This window comes from Theropithecus gelada, chromosome 14 (genome assembly GCF_003255815.1).
Source record: "Theropithecus gelada isolate Dixy chromosome 14, Tgel_1.0, whole genome shotgun sequence".
NCBI lineage: Eukaryota > Metazoa > Chordata > Mammalia > Primates > Cercopithecidae > Theropithecus > Theropithecus gelada.
The window spans coordinates 110615277-110630943 of record NC_037682.1 but is presented as its reverse complement, the minus strand read 5'-3'; the positions used below and the strand labels follow the sequence as shown (position 1 = coordinate 110630943).

General features: G+C 51.3%; 3 protein-coding genes across 9 annotated transcripts in view; 2 read left to right on the top strand and 1 right to left on the bottom strand.

Moving 5' to 3' along the window:
• The window catches only part of DPAGT1 (dolichyl-phosphate N-acetylglucosaminephosphotransferase 1), a 6045-nt gene extending 3094 nt beyond the window's left edge, over nt 1-2951 (top strand). The window contains exons 5-9 of one of the 2 annotated variants that reach the window (XM_025356477.1): nt 959-1043; nt 1410-1598; nt 1909-1996; nt 2163-2318; nt 2397-2951. In XM_025356477.1, the coding sequence (XP_025212262.1) occupies nt 959-1043; nt 1410-1598; nt 1909-1996; nt 2163-2318; nt 2397-2462 (584 nt within the window). In that variant the 3' untranslated portion in view covers nt 2463-2951. Of the gene's footprint in view, nt 1-958; nt 1044-1409; nt 1599-1908; nt 1997-2162 lie in introns of both variants that reach the window. The other variant, XM_025356478.1, reaches the window with a different exon arrangement.
• Nucleotides 2952-3329: 378 nt separating this feature from the next.
• LOC112606261 (histone H2AX) lies at nt 3330-5575 on the top strand. The gene is made up of 2 exons (XM_025356485.1): nt 3330-4622; nt 4653-5575. Exon 1 carries the CDS (start codon nt 4057-4059, stop codon nt 4486-4488), a length of 432 nt encoding a protein of 143 aa, XP_025212270.1. The 5' UTR covers nt 3330-4056; the 3' UTR covers nt 4489-4622; nt 4653-5575.
• Nucleotides 5576-5900: 325 nt separating this feature from the next.
• HMBS (hydroxymethylbilane synthase) lies at nt 5901-14600 on the bottom strand. Of its 6 annotated transcripts, none has more exons than XM_025356480.1 (14): nt 14413-14600; nt 11089-11142; nt 10699-10771; nt 10275-10324; nt 10133-10188; nt 9657-9734; nt 9367-9444; nt 9169-9244; nt 7930-8043; nt 7288-7326; nt 6928-7047; nt 6640-6693; nt 6430-6516; nt 5901-6339 (listed from the first exon to the last, which is right to left on the bottom strand). In XM_025356480.1, exons 1-14 carry the CDS (start codon nt 14443-14445, stop codon nt 6166-6168), a joined length of 1086 nt encoding a protein of 361 aa, XP_025212265.1. In that variant the 5' UTR covers nt 14446-14600; the 3' UTR covers nt 5901-6165. The 6 variants fall into 6 exon arrangements, with proteins under 6 accessions (XP_025212265.1, XP_025212268.1, XP_025212267.1 ...); XM_025356483.1 differs by lacking the exon at nt 14413-14600 and adding an exon at nt 11317-12203; XM_025356482.1 differs by lacking the exon at nt 6928-7047 and having other exon boundaries at nt 14323-14600.
• Between the last annotated feature and the right edge of the window lie 1067 nt (nt 14601-15667).

Below are 15667 nucleotides of genomic sequence, written 5' to 3'. Positions count from 1 at the left end.
TTTTTTTTTTTTTTTTTTTTTTTTTTTTTTTGAGACGGAGTTTCACTCTTGCCCAGGCTGGAGTGCAATGGTGCGATCTCGGCTCACTGCAACCTCCACCTCCCAGGTTCAGGCGATTCTCCTGCCTCAGCCTCCCTAGTAGCTGGGATTACAGGCATGTGCCATCACGCCCAGCTAGTTTTGTATTTTTAGTAGAGATGGGATTTCTCCATGTTGGTCAAGCTGGTCTCAAACTCCAGACCTCAGGTGATCCGCCCACCTCGGCCTCCCAAAGTGCTGGGATTACAGGTGTGAGCCACCGCACCCGGCCATGAATTACACCTGCTTTCTAACAGCACCCAATCCAGAGCAAAACTCTTACTTTCTTTTACCCTCTCCCAAAATACCCAAAACTACAAGCCCCTCCTAACACTTTCTTACTGAGACATTCCGTGGTTCCCAATGGTGTGTGGTTTCTGAAGTCTCCCTTTTTACAACAAGTCATTAAACCTAGCTTCGAACTATAGATGTGTTTCTAGTGGTCTTTGGCTGATGGACATCAACAAATGTTTATTAAAGCTAAGCACTTTTTAAACATGATCGTATTTAAATCTTGTAATGGTTTTATGTGGCACATGTTATAATCAGCCCTGTTTTACAGATGAGTAAACAGATTTAGAGAAGTTAAATGTGTCATGATCAAGATCAAGGTCACAAAGCTAAGAAGTAAAGTTGGTGTCCAAACTGACATCAGAATGGGCTAAACCAAATTTAAGACAGTAACTAGTTTGGAAGGCTGCATGAAAGAGGTGGAATATTGGGAATTGCCTTGGGTGACATAAAAGGGGTATTGAGTTCTTGAAAGTGACTTGGGTGAGGTGGATGATACAGCTGTAAACAGAACTTAGACAAAAATAGGACCAAGGTATGCAGAAGAAGTGGGTATTAATTTTCCCTTCTTTCTTCCTTGCTTCCAAAGGTGATTGTCGGGATGATCATGTCTTTTCCCTCTACTTCATGATACCCTTTTTTTTCACCACTTTGGGATTGCTGTACCACAACTGGTAAGTAGGCTTATGGATAAGGGGAAAAGGGGAAAACTACCCGAACACATGGCAAAGATGGCCCTTATCATAACCCACCTTGTGGTGGAGAGGTTAAACCTGTGCATACCTCCATGGAATTTTCTGTGTCTTCAGTTGGTCGTATTCTGAAATTTCTCCCTACCCAACAGTAGTTGGGGATGAGTGCGTGGAGGTCCCAGGAATAGATGAATTCAGGGCCTTGGATCCTGCAGAGTTGCTGCACAACTGGAGTCTCCTCTAAGTCAGAACTAGGGTCAGGGCTAGTCCAGTGCCCATAGGGTGTGATGTGAGAGAAAGGATTGGTAATGCCTCTTGCCACTGGCTCGGATCCTCTCCCCCCTACAGGTACCCATCACGGGTGTTTGTGGGAGATACCTTCTGTTACTTTGCTGGCATGACCTTTGCCGTGGTGGGCATCTTGGGACACTTCAGCAAGACCATGCTACTATTCTTCATGCCCCAGGTGTTCAACTTCCTCTACTCACTGCCTCAGCTCCTGCATATCATCCCCTGCCCTCGCCACCGCATACCCAGGTAGCCGCTTTGGGGCTTGAAATGGACATCATAGCCTTTTCACTTGGGATATCTAATGCCAGCCTTTACATTGCTGTGCAAAGGGAGTGGGCCCAAAGAAGGGCTATTTCCATGTGAGTAACCCTTTATAACTTCCAAAGCACATTTATTTGCATCATCTGATACTCACAGTGGTTCTGATAACAGCAAGCAGCAGAGCCAGAAATAGATCTCAGGTTGACTCCACATTCAATGCTCTTCCTATTGATTAGCCACAGGGAGGAGGGTTCAAATAGTGGCCCAGTCACATGAAGCTGTCTTCCCCCCGCAGACTCAATATCAAGACAGGCAAACTGGAGATGAGCTATTCCAAGTTCAAGACCAAGAGCCTCTCTTTCTTGGGCACCTTTATTTTAAAGGTAACAGGGTAACAAGGAGGTAAGGCCCTAGGCTGCCATCCTGACCTTGAGGAATGGGGAACCTAGGCCTACATCAGATCCAAGGGGAACTTGGAAGCATTAAATAGATCCACATTCCTAAAGCATAGGTATTAGCTGAGGTTCTCTTCACCTCTGGTCCCTCCAGGTGGCAGAGAGCCTCCGGCTGGTGACAATACACCAAAGTGATACTGAGGATGGTGAATTCACTGAATGTAACAACATGACTCTCATCAACTTGCTACTTAAAATCTTTGGGCCCATACATGAGAGAAACCTCACATTGCTCCTGCTGCTGCTGCAGGTGAGGATGGGGATTGGGTTTATACCTCCTTGTCTCCCTTTCTCCGTGATTCTTACTCCAGTCCATTTCTCCTTGCAGATCCTGGGCAGTGCCTTCACCTTCTCCATTCGATATCAGCTCGTTCGACTCTTCTATGATGTCTGAGTCCCTTGATCATTGTCCTTTACCTCACAGTCTCTAGGATTCCTGACTCAGGCTGACCTCTCTCTGGTCCCAGACTGCCTCCTTGCCCAGGCCTCTCTCACTCTTCATACTCTTCCAGATTTTGTTCTCAGCATTTTCTTTTCCCTGTGATCACTGGCATCCTGGGCGTTTCTTGCCCCCTACTGTCTACTGATTGGATTTTACTTATGACTTTCTGCAACTTGCTACTCTCCCTCTCCATCCTGTCTTTACAGCCTCACAGGGTGGGATACAGCAGTTTTTTTTGCAGTTATCCACAGTCACATTTCAGAGTCCTGACTCTCAAGGAACTACTGGTTTTTGGGATAGAACTTGGGCCAGGGCTAAGGACACAGGCTCCACAGTGACCTGTTATTTGATTGTAAATTAAGTGTTCTGATTAGTAAGAAGTAAGCAGGGGGCCACATGCTCTCAATGGAGACAATAAAGTGTTGTCTATTTCTTATTGTTCCTGTAGGTATATTTCCTATATGGGCATTTTTGGGTGGATTGGGAGGGTAGGTGGGGGTACTTCCTCCAACAGGATGCCTCTCTCTCTGCCCCACCAGACCCTGTCTAATAAGAAGTGAACAGAACTGAGACCAAACAGAACATATTGAATAAACATTTAAATCCTGATACTTCAGGTGGCATGGAGGGCCACAAAATTGAAGTTATCCTGTTTCCTGGCATGGGGTCAAACTTTCAAAGACACCGGGTACAGTGGCTCATGCCTGTAATCCCAGCACTTTAGGAGGCGGAGGCAGGAGGATTGCCTGAGCTCAGGAATTCAAGACAGCCTGGGCAACAAAACGAGACTCCGTCTCTACAAAAATAAATAATTAGCCCACTGTGGTGGAGCATTTGTAGTACCATCTACTCGGGAGGTTGAGCAGGAAGGATCCCTTGAGCCCAGGAGTCCGAGGCTTGCAGTGAGCTGAGATCACACCACTGCACTCCAGCCTGGGTGACAGCAAGCAAGACCTGGTCTATTAAAAACAAGAAAGAAAAGAAAGAAAGAAAAAGAAAACTTTAAGGGGTCTAATTTCTTCCCTTTTCCATTCTCCCTTTGTCAGGTAGGAGAAGGGAGTGTGGAGTGACCGGACCTGGAAAGGGTAGCTATAGTATTGACCCCTTTCCTTTAAACATCCTACGCCAGCACAGATTTCCCAGACGCTCTCTAGGTGGCCTCAGACTCCACCCCTTTTGTCTTCCGGTTCGGCCTTCCGACTGTAGTGTTTAAATCTCGCGCGCTTTACAAGGATTGGCTACATCAGCGGGTGTTTGGCCGTCTGCATGCTACCCCGCCTCCTCGCCTTTTCTCCCCGGGCAAAAGGTTTTCAAATTCGACCAATCAGCGGGCGCGCTCCCTCAGCCGAGGCGCGACACCCAAGGGTTAACCGCAACCAACCGGAGGCGGGTATTGGAGAAAAGAGCCAATCAGGAGGGCGCAGAGGTGTGTCCTGGGGGCTTATAAAGGCGGCCTCACGGCGCGCGCGCGACAGCAGTTACACTGCGGCGGGCTTCTGTTGGGGTGTCTCTGAACCGTTGTACTTCACCGGTCTACCTCGCTAGCATGTCGGGCCGCGGCAAGACTGGCGGCAAGGCCCGCGCCAAGGCCAAGTCGCGCTCGTCGCGCGCCGGCCTCCAGTTCCCAGTGGGCCGTGTACACCGGCTGCTGCGGAAGGGCCACTACGCCGAGCGCGTTGGCGCCGGCGCGCCCGTGTACCTGGCGGCAGTGCTGGAGTACCTCACCGCTGAGATCCTGGAGCTGGCGGGCAATGCGGCCCGCGACAACAAGAAGACGCGAATCATCCCCCGCCACCTGCAGCTGGCCATCCGCAACGACGAGGAGCTCAACAAGCTGCTGGGCGGCGTGACGATCGCCCAGGGAGGCGTCCTGCCCAACATCCAGGCCGTGCTGTTGCCCAAGAAGACCAGCGCCACCGTGGGGCCGAAGGCGCCCTCGGGCGGCAAGAAGGCCACCCAGGCCTCCCAGGAGTACTAAGAGGGCCCGCGCCGCGGCCGGCCGCCAGGCCTCCCCATGCCACCACAAAGGCCCTTTTAAGGGCCACCACCGCCCTCATGGAAAGAGCTGAGCCACTTCAGACTGCGGGGCAAGCGGGCCGCGGCTCCCGGCTCCTTTACCCTCCCATCGCCCGCCTTTGCCGCCCGGCCTCGAGTCCCCGCCCGCCCCCTTCCTGGCCTGCACCGCCTGCCGCGTCGGCCTCGGGCCCTGCCCCATCCGCCGGCCGCCCTCCGGTAGGGCTCGGGCCCTCTGGACGCGGCTTGGGCACTCTTCGGGGACCACCGTGGCGCGGAGGACCCGAGCCTGCCGGGGGGAGGCCGGCGGCGCCGCACCTGCCCGCCTCGGCGCTCGTGACTCAGCCAGCTGCCCCATCCTGAGTCGCTGAGGGGCTGCGGGGAGGCCACAGCACCTTCTGGAAGACTTGGCCTTCCGCTCTGACGCAGGGCCGAGGTGGGCAGTCCAGGCCGAGAGGCCGGCGGCCCTGAAGGTGAGTGAGGCCCTCGGCAGCTGCAGCCAGGGTGTCCGGTACTCCCCCGGCGTGGTGCTTAGCCCAGGACTTTCAGACGTGGCCGCTGGTCTGGAGGCTTTGGTGGGAGATACACGATCGCTGGTTTCGGTCTGGCGCCCCCTCTGCGGCCGGGACCCAGGCCTTTCACATCAGATCTCCCTCCATCTTCATTCATAGGTCTGCGCTGGGGCCGGGACGAAGCACTTGGTAACAGGCACATCTTCCTCCCGAGTGACTGCCTCCTACGAGGACATTTAGGGGAGGGCAGAGGCCTGCAGTTTGGCTTCACGGCTGGCTATGTGGACAGCAAGAGTCGTTTTCGCGGAAGCCGACTGGCAGCCCAGCCTGTCGGGCCTCCCCATTTCCCTTCCAGCAAACTCAACTCGGCAATCCAAGCACCTAGATACCAGCACAAGTCGGTTAATCTCTGTCTGGACTGAGCCTCCGTTGGCTTCCGAACTGGAATTTTGCAGCTAACCCTTCCAAGACTAGAACCTTAGGCATTGGGGAGTTTTAGATGAACTAATTTTATTAAAGGATTGTTTTTCTAAAAATGGAGCATTTGTTTTCATTTTGCAAGAGAGTTGTAGGATTAGTGACTTTCTATACTTTCCTGATAGTGGGGGTGGGAGGGGCATGCAATATAAATAGGCTCTACTGTTAACCGAAGAAGGAGCAAACCATAGGAATTTAAGATTATGGCTCTGTTTCTTGGTGTTCCTGCGAGACAATTTATTCTGTGTGAAATGAAAACTATTGAGGCAGAAGCAGAAAGGATGTACCAGGAGAACTTTGGGCAAAAGTCCCAGCCTCCGAGGTAAGGATGAAAGGGCTTTGTGTTTGTTCATATCTTCCCGCCAACCCTCCCCACACACACACAAAAACACCTTCAGAGCTGGTTTATTAGTAGAGTTGGTTACATTCAAAGGCTGTGGCTTGGACTTCTCTAAAGAGATGAAGCCCCCACATACTGAGGAGGCAAGGCAGTCATCAAGGCCCCAAACTGAGGCAAATCCCCGAAGGCTTGAACCCTGCAGTTCAGTCTTCTGAGGTAATCACTCCCCAGACAGCAGTGAGAATGGGGCACTGAGGACCGGGATGTAGGCACTGGACAGCAGCAACCGAGGCATCTGTGCCCCACAGACCAGTTAATGGGCATCGTTAAGCTGCCGTGCAACATCCAGGATGTTTTTGGCTCCTTTGCTCAGCAACAAGTTGGCCAGGCTGATACCCAAGTTCTGGGCAGCCAACTGGGGCCCTCGTGGAATGTTACGAGCAGTGATGCCTACCAGCTGTGGGTCATCCTCAGGGCCATCTTCATGCTGTATGCGGGAAGGAGGTGGGAATTGGTGAGAACAAATGAGATTATATGCACTCTTGTTTATTACCCCCTCACCCTCCAGCTTTGGTACCTGGGCAGGGACATGGATGGTAGCCTGCATGGTGTCTTGTATGCTATCTGAGCCATCTAGACTCCAGACTCCTCCAGTCAGGTACAGCTGGGGAAGAAAACAGTTGCCTCAGCACAGTCTGAGAGCGGACTGCTTAGAAACCTGGGATGCACAGGAAGAAATGCCACAGTCCTCCCTTCCCTGGCTTGCCACCTATTTTCCCCCACTTACTTGCCCATCCTTCATAGTTGTATGCACGGCTACTGGCACACTGCAGCCTCCTTCCTGGAATGAGAAGTTCTTGTGAGCTCCAAGGGCTCTTAACACCATCCTCTGACCACAGACCTGAGGACATCACTGAAAAGATAACTGTGGGCTCAGACCTGGTCCTCTCCATACACAACATTCAACAAGAATGAGTTAGCACTATATACAGAGCATTCATGTGAGAAATCGTCCCCACCACCTTTCCCAGCTCTCCAAGTCCCCAGCCCTCCACAGGTGGAGCACAGGCCCTACCAGGTGCCTCAGGAAGGCCCTTTCAGCGATGCAGCGAAGCAGAGTCTCGGGATCGTGCAGCACACCCACCAGATCCAAGATGTCCTGGTCCTTGGCTCGGACTTCCACGCCCAAGGCCCCCTGATGGAAAAACAGCCTAGGACATCAGGCCTGCTCTTTCCCCAACCAATGGCGCAAAGCATAGGACCATCTCTATCTACTTGCTCCCCAGGGCCTTTTGGATCAGTAGCATCCCAAGGCCTGCCCCTCCCTGAGAATGCTATTCTGGGGTAGCAGATGCAGAAGGTTGTGAGACCAGCTTCTTGGTTGAGAACAAAGGGAAGGGATATGTCACCATGTGGCTTCCCTGGTCAAGTATACCTGGCCCACAGCATACATGCATTCCTCAGGGTGCAGGATCTGTGGAGGCAGAACAGGTAGTCAAAAGGGTAGACACAGGGATGTCTAAAAACACTTGACAGTGAGATGATTCCTATCATCGAGAAAGCCTGGGTAGGCCTAAGTGCGAGTCTGGCCTCTTTTTTTTTTTTTTTTTTGGTAAATTTTCTCCATGAAGGCCTAGAGTCTAGCCTCTGATTCACAATCTTCCCAGCCTGTGGTGTTAGAGGTGGGGTGGTCAAGAAGTGAAGACAGATGGTCCTTGACTTACAATGGGGTTACATCCTGATAAACCCATTGCTAAGTTGAAAACACAAGCTGAAAATGCATTTAATATACCTAGCCTACTTTACATGTGCTCAGAACACTTAACATTAACCTAATATAGTTGGACAAAATCATCTAACACCAAGCCTATTTTATAATAAAGTGCTAAATATCTCATGCAATGAATACTGTACTGAAAGTAAAAAACAGAATGGCTGTATGGGTACTAAGTACAGTTTCTACTGAACATATATCACTTTCACACAATCATAAAGTCTAAAAATCCTAAATTGGGGATGACTATAAGGCAGAAAGGAGATGCAGATGAACTGGGGATAGGATAGGGGCAGCCCCTACCTGCCCCACCCGGTTGTGCCAGCCCATGCGCTGCAGGCCAGCTGCTGCCAGGATGATGGCACTGAACTCCTGCTGCTCGTCCAGCTTCCGAAGCCGGGTGTTGAGGTTTCCCCGCTGTGGAGAGTTGCTAAGGACCACAGTGTCGGGCAATCTGGGGCCTCATGAGATTCCCTCTGCCTGAGTCTGTCTTTCCTTCTCTAGCTGGCTGACTTTCACTCATCTTCCAGCTCTCAGCTTAATGGTAACAGCTAACACTTACATCATACTTACTACATGCCAGACACTGCTGTAAAAGTACTTTCCATATGTCAGATCATTTCATCTTCACAACAACCCTGTGAGGAAGGTAGTATTATTATCCCCACTTTACAGATAAGGAAAATGACATAGGGAGGCTAAATGACTTGCCAAGGTTACAAGACCTCTAACAAACCTTCCCTGAACCCCCAGAATTCTGTGTTTAGATGTTCCAACTAGAAGTTTCCAGAAAATTCCCAACTTCACTTATTGGAGCACTTCGCACATACTATTTTTAAATTTAGTTTTATGAAATGTACTACATATTCATTGTAAAAGTCAAAACAATATAGTAGCATATAAAAATGGAAGTACTGGCCAGGCATGGTGGCTCAAGCCTGTAATCCCAGCCCTTTGGGAGGCCAAGGCCGGTGGATCACCTGAGGTCAGGAGTTTGAGACCAGCCTGACCAACATGGTGAAACCCCATCTCTACTAAAAATACAAAAATTAGCCAGGTGTGGTGGCAGGCACCTGTAATCCCTACTACTTGGGAGGCTGAGGTAGAAGGATTGCTTGAACTCAGGAGGCAGAGGTTGCAGTGAGCCTAGATTGCGCCACTGCACTCCAGCCTGGGCAACAGAGTGAGACCCTGTCTCAAAAAATAAAAATAAAAAATAAGGAAGTACTCCCTATCCCTCCAGAAGTAGTCACTGTTCAGTATAACTGCATTATCCCTAAGTAAAAAGTAAACTCTACATATGCAGGGGAATGTTTATCTTGCTCACCATTATCCCCAATGCCTTGCACTCCAAACACTTGTCTGGGACTAAGAAAACACTAGACTATAAATGAGTGGATGGATGAGTGGATGGAAGGACAGACAGGCCACTAACCCCACGGGCTGCTTGCTGGAAGCCCCTTCCACTCTCAGGACTCCCAGAGCCCTCTAGACCTTGCCTTTTTCCTTGGCTGCTCCCCCGTCACTCTTTTAAAAGGATACAATACTCCTGAACTCCAGATGTGAGAACTTTCTCTGCAGCTGGGCCGCTCTCCGCAGGGAGCTGGTTCCCACCACACTGCCCAGAGAGAGGTTACAATGAGATTTTAACTCTAGGCGGTCACTGTTCCTTTCCTCCTCCTCCCATCCCTGCATCTTCTGGGCACATCCCACCAAGCTGCCTATCCAGGCCCCACTTACCTCTTCTCTGGCAAGGTTTCTAGGGTCTTCCCAACAAATTTTGGGTGAAAGACAACAGCATCATGGGGGTTTTCCCGCCTGGAGGAGGAGGGAAGGGCATAGAATGAAGGAAGAAATTTAAGTTCAGATCACCACAAACTCACTGGTATTTCCTGAGTTTTCTGCCACCAGTCAACACTCCTCAGGGCAGAGGAGATAACCCTGGAGCAGAGGGTCAGATCCCAAAGGGAAAGGCAAAGTTTCACCTGATGCCTACCCCTGCCCAAGCCCCTTACTTGCAAAACTCTTACTTGCAGATGGCTCCGATGGTGAAGCCAGGAGGAAGCACTGTGGGCAGGTCCTTCAAGGAGTGAACAACCAGGTCCACTCTACAGAGATGGGAGATGGGGGTGAAGAGAAAGGGAATGAGCAGCCAGCCTTCACCCCTTCTCCACCCACCCCTGCCTCCACTTCAGTGGTGGAGCCTAGGGCAGTTCAGGAAGCATGCCTTCCCAAAATCTCAGGAGCATGAAACCTGCCCTCCTCTCACTCTCCCTCCTACCCTCCCTCCCCCAGCCATTCTTGCAGTCCAGGCAGCCAGCTGGCTCACAACCAGACTCTCTCCTTTTCTGAAGCCTGAAAAAACCCACCTATGCGCCGCCTTCAGCCTCTCTGAGGGTTTAAGCCCAGCAGCCTATCTGACACCCGGGGTTCCAGCAAGAGACCTAGCATACTAAGTTCCCAGCAAGAGACTGGGAGGGCACCACACTCTCCTATCTTTACTTACTCATTCTTCTCTAGGGCATGTTCAAGCTCCTTGGTAAACAGGCTCTTCTCTCCAATCTGCCAGACAAGAAAGAGCCTGAGTGAATCCCTTCAGGGAAAGAAAGAAGAGTGGGGACAAGAACTGGGGAGGAAGATGTTGTTACCTTAGAGAGTGCAGTATCAAGAATCTTGTCTCCTGTGGTGGACATAGCAACTGAGGAGAGAGTCAATCAATCAGGCGCTCATTATTGATCAGCATTTACTGAGCCCAGCACTGTGCTACGATTCATGATGAGGACAGAGGCACATAATCCCTGGTCCCTGCCCTCTGAGTACATACGATCGAGCAGGAAGACCAGAAACACTCCTAAAAAGACCCAAAGCTTAAGATGTTAAATGCCAGACTAACCCAGGTAGTCAGAGCTGGAGGTATTCAGAGGAAAGCACCTTCGGAACTGGGAGCAGCCCAGAGGGATTCTTGGGGCAGCGAGACAGGCTTTAGCTAAAGGCAAAGCCAGAAATGCTGTGTTCTCCCCTCTCGGGGTACCAGGCTTCCCATTAGCTTCCACTCCTTTCCAGAAAACTCACTGATTTCAAACTGCAGGCCAGGGTACAAGGCTTTCAGTGTTGCCACCACACTGTCCGTCTGTATGCGAGCAAGCTGCGGGTAGAGATTTGGATTAGTCCTGCCCTTCCCAGCCACTGCTCAGACTCTCATAGGTTAGGCAGATCCTGAAGGGACTGGAATTTCCATCTGAGAATGAGAAGGGGCTTGGGAGCCCTCTGTACTCCAACAATTTTCCCAGCCTAGGGACGATCTTGCCATAGAATGTAATCTGCCATTCCCCAGGGAACTTAACGCCCAGCCACCCCATCTCCTCCAGACTAGGAATTAACCCTCTGAGTCCCCCAGTTTGTGATGCTGTGAACATCACAACTGTTCTGACAAACCTCTTCCACCCGGGCTCCTGCACCCACCTGGCTCTTGCGGGTACCCACGCGAATCACTCTCATCTTTGGGCTGTTTTCTTCCTGCAGAAAAAGGCCCCAGGTCACAGTCCCCTCTGTTCCTTGTGTTCCTCAATACCTTGTCCAAGAACCAGAATCACTGGCTTGGAAGAAAGGAACTTCAGAACCTGGCCTGTGGCTAGCTGGGGCTCAGAGTGGGGAAATACTTGGGCTGGTCCCTTTCACCTTCCTCAGTACCTTCTGCCCTCCTCAGGGATCCAGAGAAGCAGAGACTAGAGGGAGGCAACAGTAGGACCTGCTGTTGCTGCCACTGCAGTAACCAGGACACTGAGCCCTGAAGCCCACCTTGGCCAAGGAAGTTGTCAGTAGGAGTGCTGTGCACAGCCAGGTGGATAAAGAGATAAGGTCCATCAGCCTGGCCACAGGAAGGGTGGGGCCTGCAGCTGGCAGGGGCGGGGCAGCCAGGACCACACTGGGGAACCTGTGCTGAGTCACTGGAGGATAGATTCCCTATCTACAACAGACAAGGCACTTGAGAAAATTTCAGTGCCATCCAGATGCCACATGGAGTAGACTAGAGTCTAAGAGCAGCAAGCTGCCACCTTCTCCAGCAAGAGGCCCAGATGTCTGGCTGCAAAAGAACTCAAGAGGATGAAGATGCCACAGTGGGGAAAGCTGACAGTATTAACAGTCACTTAATCTGGCTGGACTGCATGCATTAAGGACTGAGGTCAACAGATCTGATGTACAGTCCTGCTCAGCCTCTTGGCTGGGTGACCTTGGGTACATTGTCCCATCAGGATCTGTTTGTTTATCTATAAAATGAAGAGGTTGGACTCAGGTTTCTTCTGCCTCAGATGTTCCATAAGACTAGGAGGCTGCGCTGCCTAAAGTTCGTTCACCTAGAGTGTTGTCTCCAGTTTCGCCAACAAGGAAATATTGGGAGGGCAGAGCCCAAGTCAAGAACTCAAGAGGACACGCCTCTTCCTCCTGCCAGAGTACCTTGGACAAAAGTATTCACTGCCAAGCAGGTAGAACTGAATTCTTCAGTCTAAGACAGACGTCCCATTTCTCTTTTTTTTTTTTTTTTTTTTTGAGATGGAGTCTTACTCTTTTGCCCAGGCTGGAGTGCAGTGGCATGATCTAGGCTCACTGCAACCTCTACCCCCCAGGTTCAAGCTAAAGGCATGCACCACCATGCCCAGCTAATTCTTGCATTTTTAGTAGGGATGGGGTTTCACTATGTTGGCCAGGCTGGTCTTGAACTCCTGACCTTGTGATCCTCCTGCCCCAGCCTCCCAAAGCGCTGGGATTACAGGCCTGAGCCACCACATCCGGCCTGATCCCATTTCTTTCTACATCAGACAGTAGCCACTGTAGATACTGATACTGTCAACAGTCGACATTCCCTGATATGGGATGTTCATCCTATGGAGTTCCTTTTTTTTTTTTTTTTTTGAGACGGAGTCTCGCTCTGTCGCCCAGGCTGGAGTGCAGTGGCCGGATCTCAGCTCACTGCAAGCTCCGCCTCCTGGGTTCACGCCATTCTCCTGCCTCAGCCTCCCAAGTAGCTGGGACTACAGGCGCTCACCACCTTGCCCGGCTAATTTTTTGTATTTTTTAGTAGAGACGGGGTTTCACCGTGTTAGCCAGCATGGTCTCGATCTCCTGACCTCATGATCCACCCATCTCGGCCTCCCAAAGTGCTGGGATTACAGGCTTGAGCCACCGCGCCCGGCCTTTTTTTTTTTTTTTTTTTCTTTCAGACAGAGTCTCCCTCTGTCGCCTAGGCTGGAGTGCAGTGGTACATTCTCAGCTCACTGCAACCTCCACCTCCCAGGTTCAAGCGATTCTCCTGTCTCAGCCTCCCAAGTAGCTGGGATTACAGGTGCATGCTGCCACACCGGCTAATTTTTTGTATTTTTAGTAGAAACGGGGTTTCACCATGTTCCCTAGGCTAGTCTCGAACTCCTGAGCTCAGGCAATCCACCTGCCTTGGCCTCCCAAAGTGCTAGGATTACAGGCATGAGCCACTGTGCCCGGCCTAATTTTTATATTTTTAGTAGAGACGGGGTTTCACCATGTTGGCCAGGGTGCTATGGAGTTCTTTTGCACCCAAACATCTGGGGTCTCTATTGTGGGAGCAGGTGACAGTTTGCTGCCCTCAGACTCTGGTCTACTCCGTGTGATCACGCCAGTAAATTAACCCTGGGAGACCCTTTGCAAATTAGGCTAGGCTTGAAATACTAAACGTGGCCACCAAAATTCTGGGCCACAGGGAGCCCACAGAAAGGACTCTAAGGTCCCAGAACTACTAGGTTCAAACAATTCCTTAAGTTCCTTGAATGTGCACAGCATATTCAAGTCAAACCGTTTCATTAAAAAATAAAACATTGAGCACTTCTATGTTGAAGCTATTGCTTCTGCATATTGTTGTCCTCTCAACAATCCTATCAGGTAGACAAGACAGGCACCTTTGGGACCATGTTACAGAAGCAACGGGTGGCACCAAGGCATGAGGTGACTTGCCCAGGGTCACAGAGATAATAACCGAGAAAGAGTTGGGGCTACAATTCAGATCTTCCTACTCCTGGTCCAGGGCTCCGGAATGACTGCAGGAGCAAAGATTCCAGCCCTCACCAAATGGCTGGACAGGGGGAGATTAGCAGCTCCCCATCTCTTTCTTATCTCAGCCTGACAGTGGCCTCCACCAACTCTGCAGTTTGTGCACAAGCCCAGGGCTCAGCAAGCAGGCTTGTAATGGGAAGGCCCACAGCGGCCTCCCACCCACGGTAGTAATTCAGTAGGTGTGTCTCAGCTGAGGACTTGGAGAGTTGGTTGTGGCTGGGAGACCACTGTAATACAAAAATAAGGCGCACTTCTAAGACGTTTGTGTGCAGTTCGGAGGCTTGGCTTATGCTCTCTCCTCTGAATCAAAATTGGAACGTGTCTTCCCAAAGGGGCCGCATCTGCATCCGCCTCGGCCCAGCCTCGAATGAAAGGACCACGTCTGTGTAGACGAACGTTCGCGGTCTGGGTCACTAAATCTAGAGCCGTGCATCCCAGGCCTGATGGGAATCCCACCCAGATGCCCGCAGGGACCGGGGTTCTGTTCCAGACAATCCTTCCACTCTTAACCCAGCACCACCGCTCTCTTGATTTCCCCATTCCTTCCGGAGGGCAACAGAACTACTGGCCCTTTAAAAACTATTCGGACCAAAAAAAAAAAAAAGCCGTTCTGACCAATAGCGACTGAGGATGGCAACCTGGGGCCAATTGCTGCACGGCTCGTCCAGAAGCCCAAAGTGTGCTGGTCACCGGCTCAGCACTCACCGCCGTTGCAGCCGCATTGCCGTTACCAGACATGGCTCCGCTTAGGAAGTAGGCTGTGTTTGGGTGCCGCTAAGGTCCCCCAGCCCCGGGAAGCCGGGGGCTCCGGCCGGCGAGTACCGGGGACACGTGGGGCCCGAGCTTGTCCTACAGTCTGACTCCTGGTCTCCGCAGGGCCACGTCACTTCCGGCGCCCTCCCTCGAAGGGGAGGTCCCTCCCTCTGGGCGGGAATTGGAACATTGCGACAGAGTGGACCTCCTCATTCGACCTCTCCATTCCCCAGCTGTGGCATGAGCAAGTAGTGCAGCTTCTATGGCGCTTCCTTTGCTCTGTTCAAACTTAGCTTTGCTACATCCCTGAAGTAGGCAGCATTTTTCTTTTTGATACAGGTCTCACTGTGTCCCCAGACTAGAGTGCAGTGGATGACCACGGGTCACTGCAGCTTTGACCTCCCGGCTTCAGCGATCCCCCCACCTCAGCCTCCCAAGTAGCTGGGACTACAGGTGCACAGCACCACCTCCGGCTAATTTCTAGATTTTTTGTAGAGACAGCAGGGAGGTGGTCTCACTGTGTTGCCCAGGCTGGTCTCTAACTCCTGGACTCAAGCAATTATCTCACCTTGGCCTCCTAAAACGCTGGGATTACAGGCGTGAGCCACTGGCCCAGCCAGCATTTCAATTCTTAAGATGAGGAAACTGGTTCAGAGAGATTAAAGGTCATGCCTAAAGACAAGTAACTGAAGTGGGAGCACAAACGCTACATACTTGTAGTGAGAAAAGAGCTTATTAGGAAAAGTGCTTTCCCATGAACATAATGAACAATCATGATTAATAATCACCCAGCTGGGTGCAGTGGCTCACACCTATATTCCCAGCACTTTAGGAAGCCAAGGCAGGAAGACTGCTTGAGCCCAGGAGTTTGAGACCACCCTGGGCAACATGGTGAAAACCTCATCTCTACAAAAAATACCAAAATACGGTGGCTCAAGCCTGTAATCCCAGCACTTTGGGAGGCCGAGACGGGCGGATCCCAAGGTCAGGAGATCGAGACCATCCTGGCTAACACGGTGAAACCCCGTCTCTACTAAAAAATACAAAAAACTAGCCGGGCGAGGTGGCGGGCGCCTGTAGTCCCAGCTACTGGGGAGGCTGAGGCAGGAGAATGGCGTGAACCCGGGAGGCGGAGCTTGCAGTGAGCTGAGATCCGGCCACTGCACTCCAGCCTGGGCGACAGAGCGAGACTCCGTCTCAAAAAAAA

Bases quoted from the DNA above. Each gene is read 5' to 3' on its own strand.
- HMBS (XM_025356479.1), bottom strand. From the start codon at position 14,445: ATGTCTGGTAACGGCAATGCGGCTGCAACGGCG. The intron at 11,143-14,412 runs GTGAGTGCTGAG...CTTTTTCTGCAG, and splicing joins GCAATGCGGCTGCAACGGCG to GAAGAAAACAGCCCAAAGAT. The intron at 10,189-10,274 runs GTAACAACATCT...CTTGTCTGGCAG, and splicing joins TTGATACTGCACTCTCTAAG to ATTGGAGAGAAGAGCCTGTT.
- LOC112606261 (XM_025356485.1), top strand. From the start codon at position 4,057: ATGTCGGGCCGCGGCAAGACTGGCGGCAAGGCCCGCGCCAAGGCCAAG.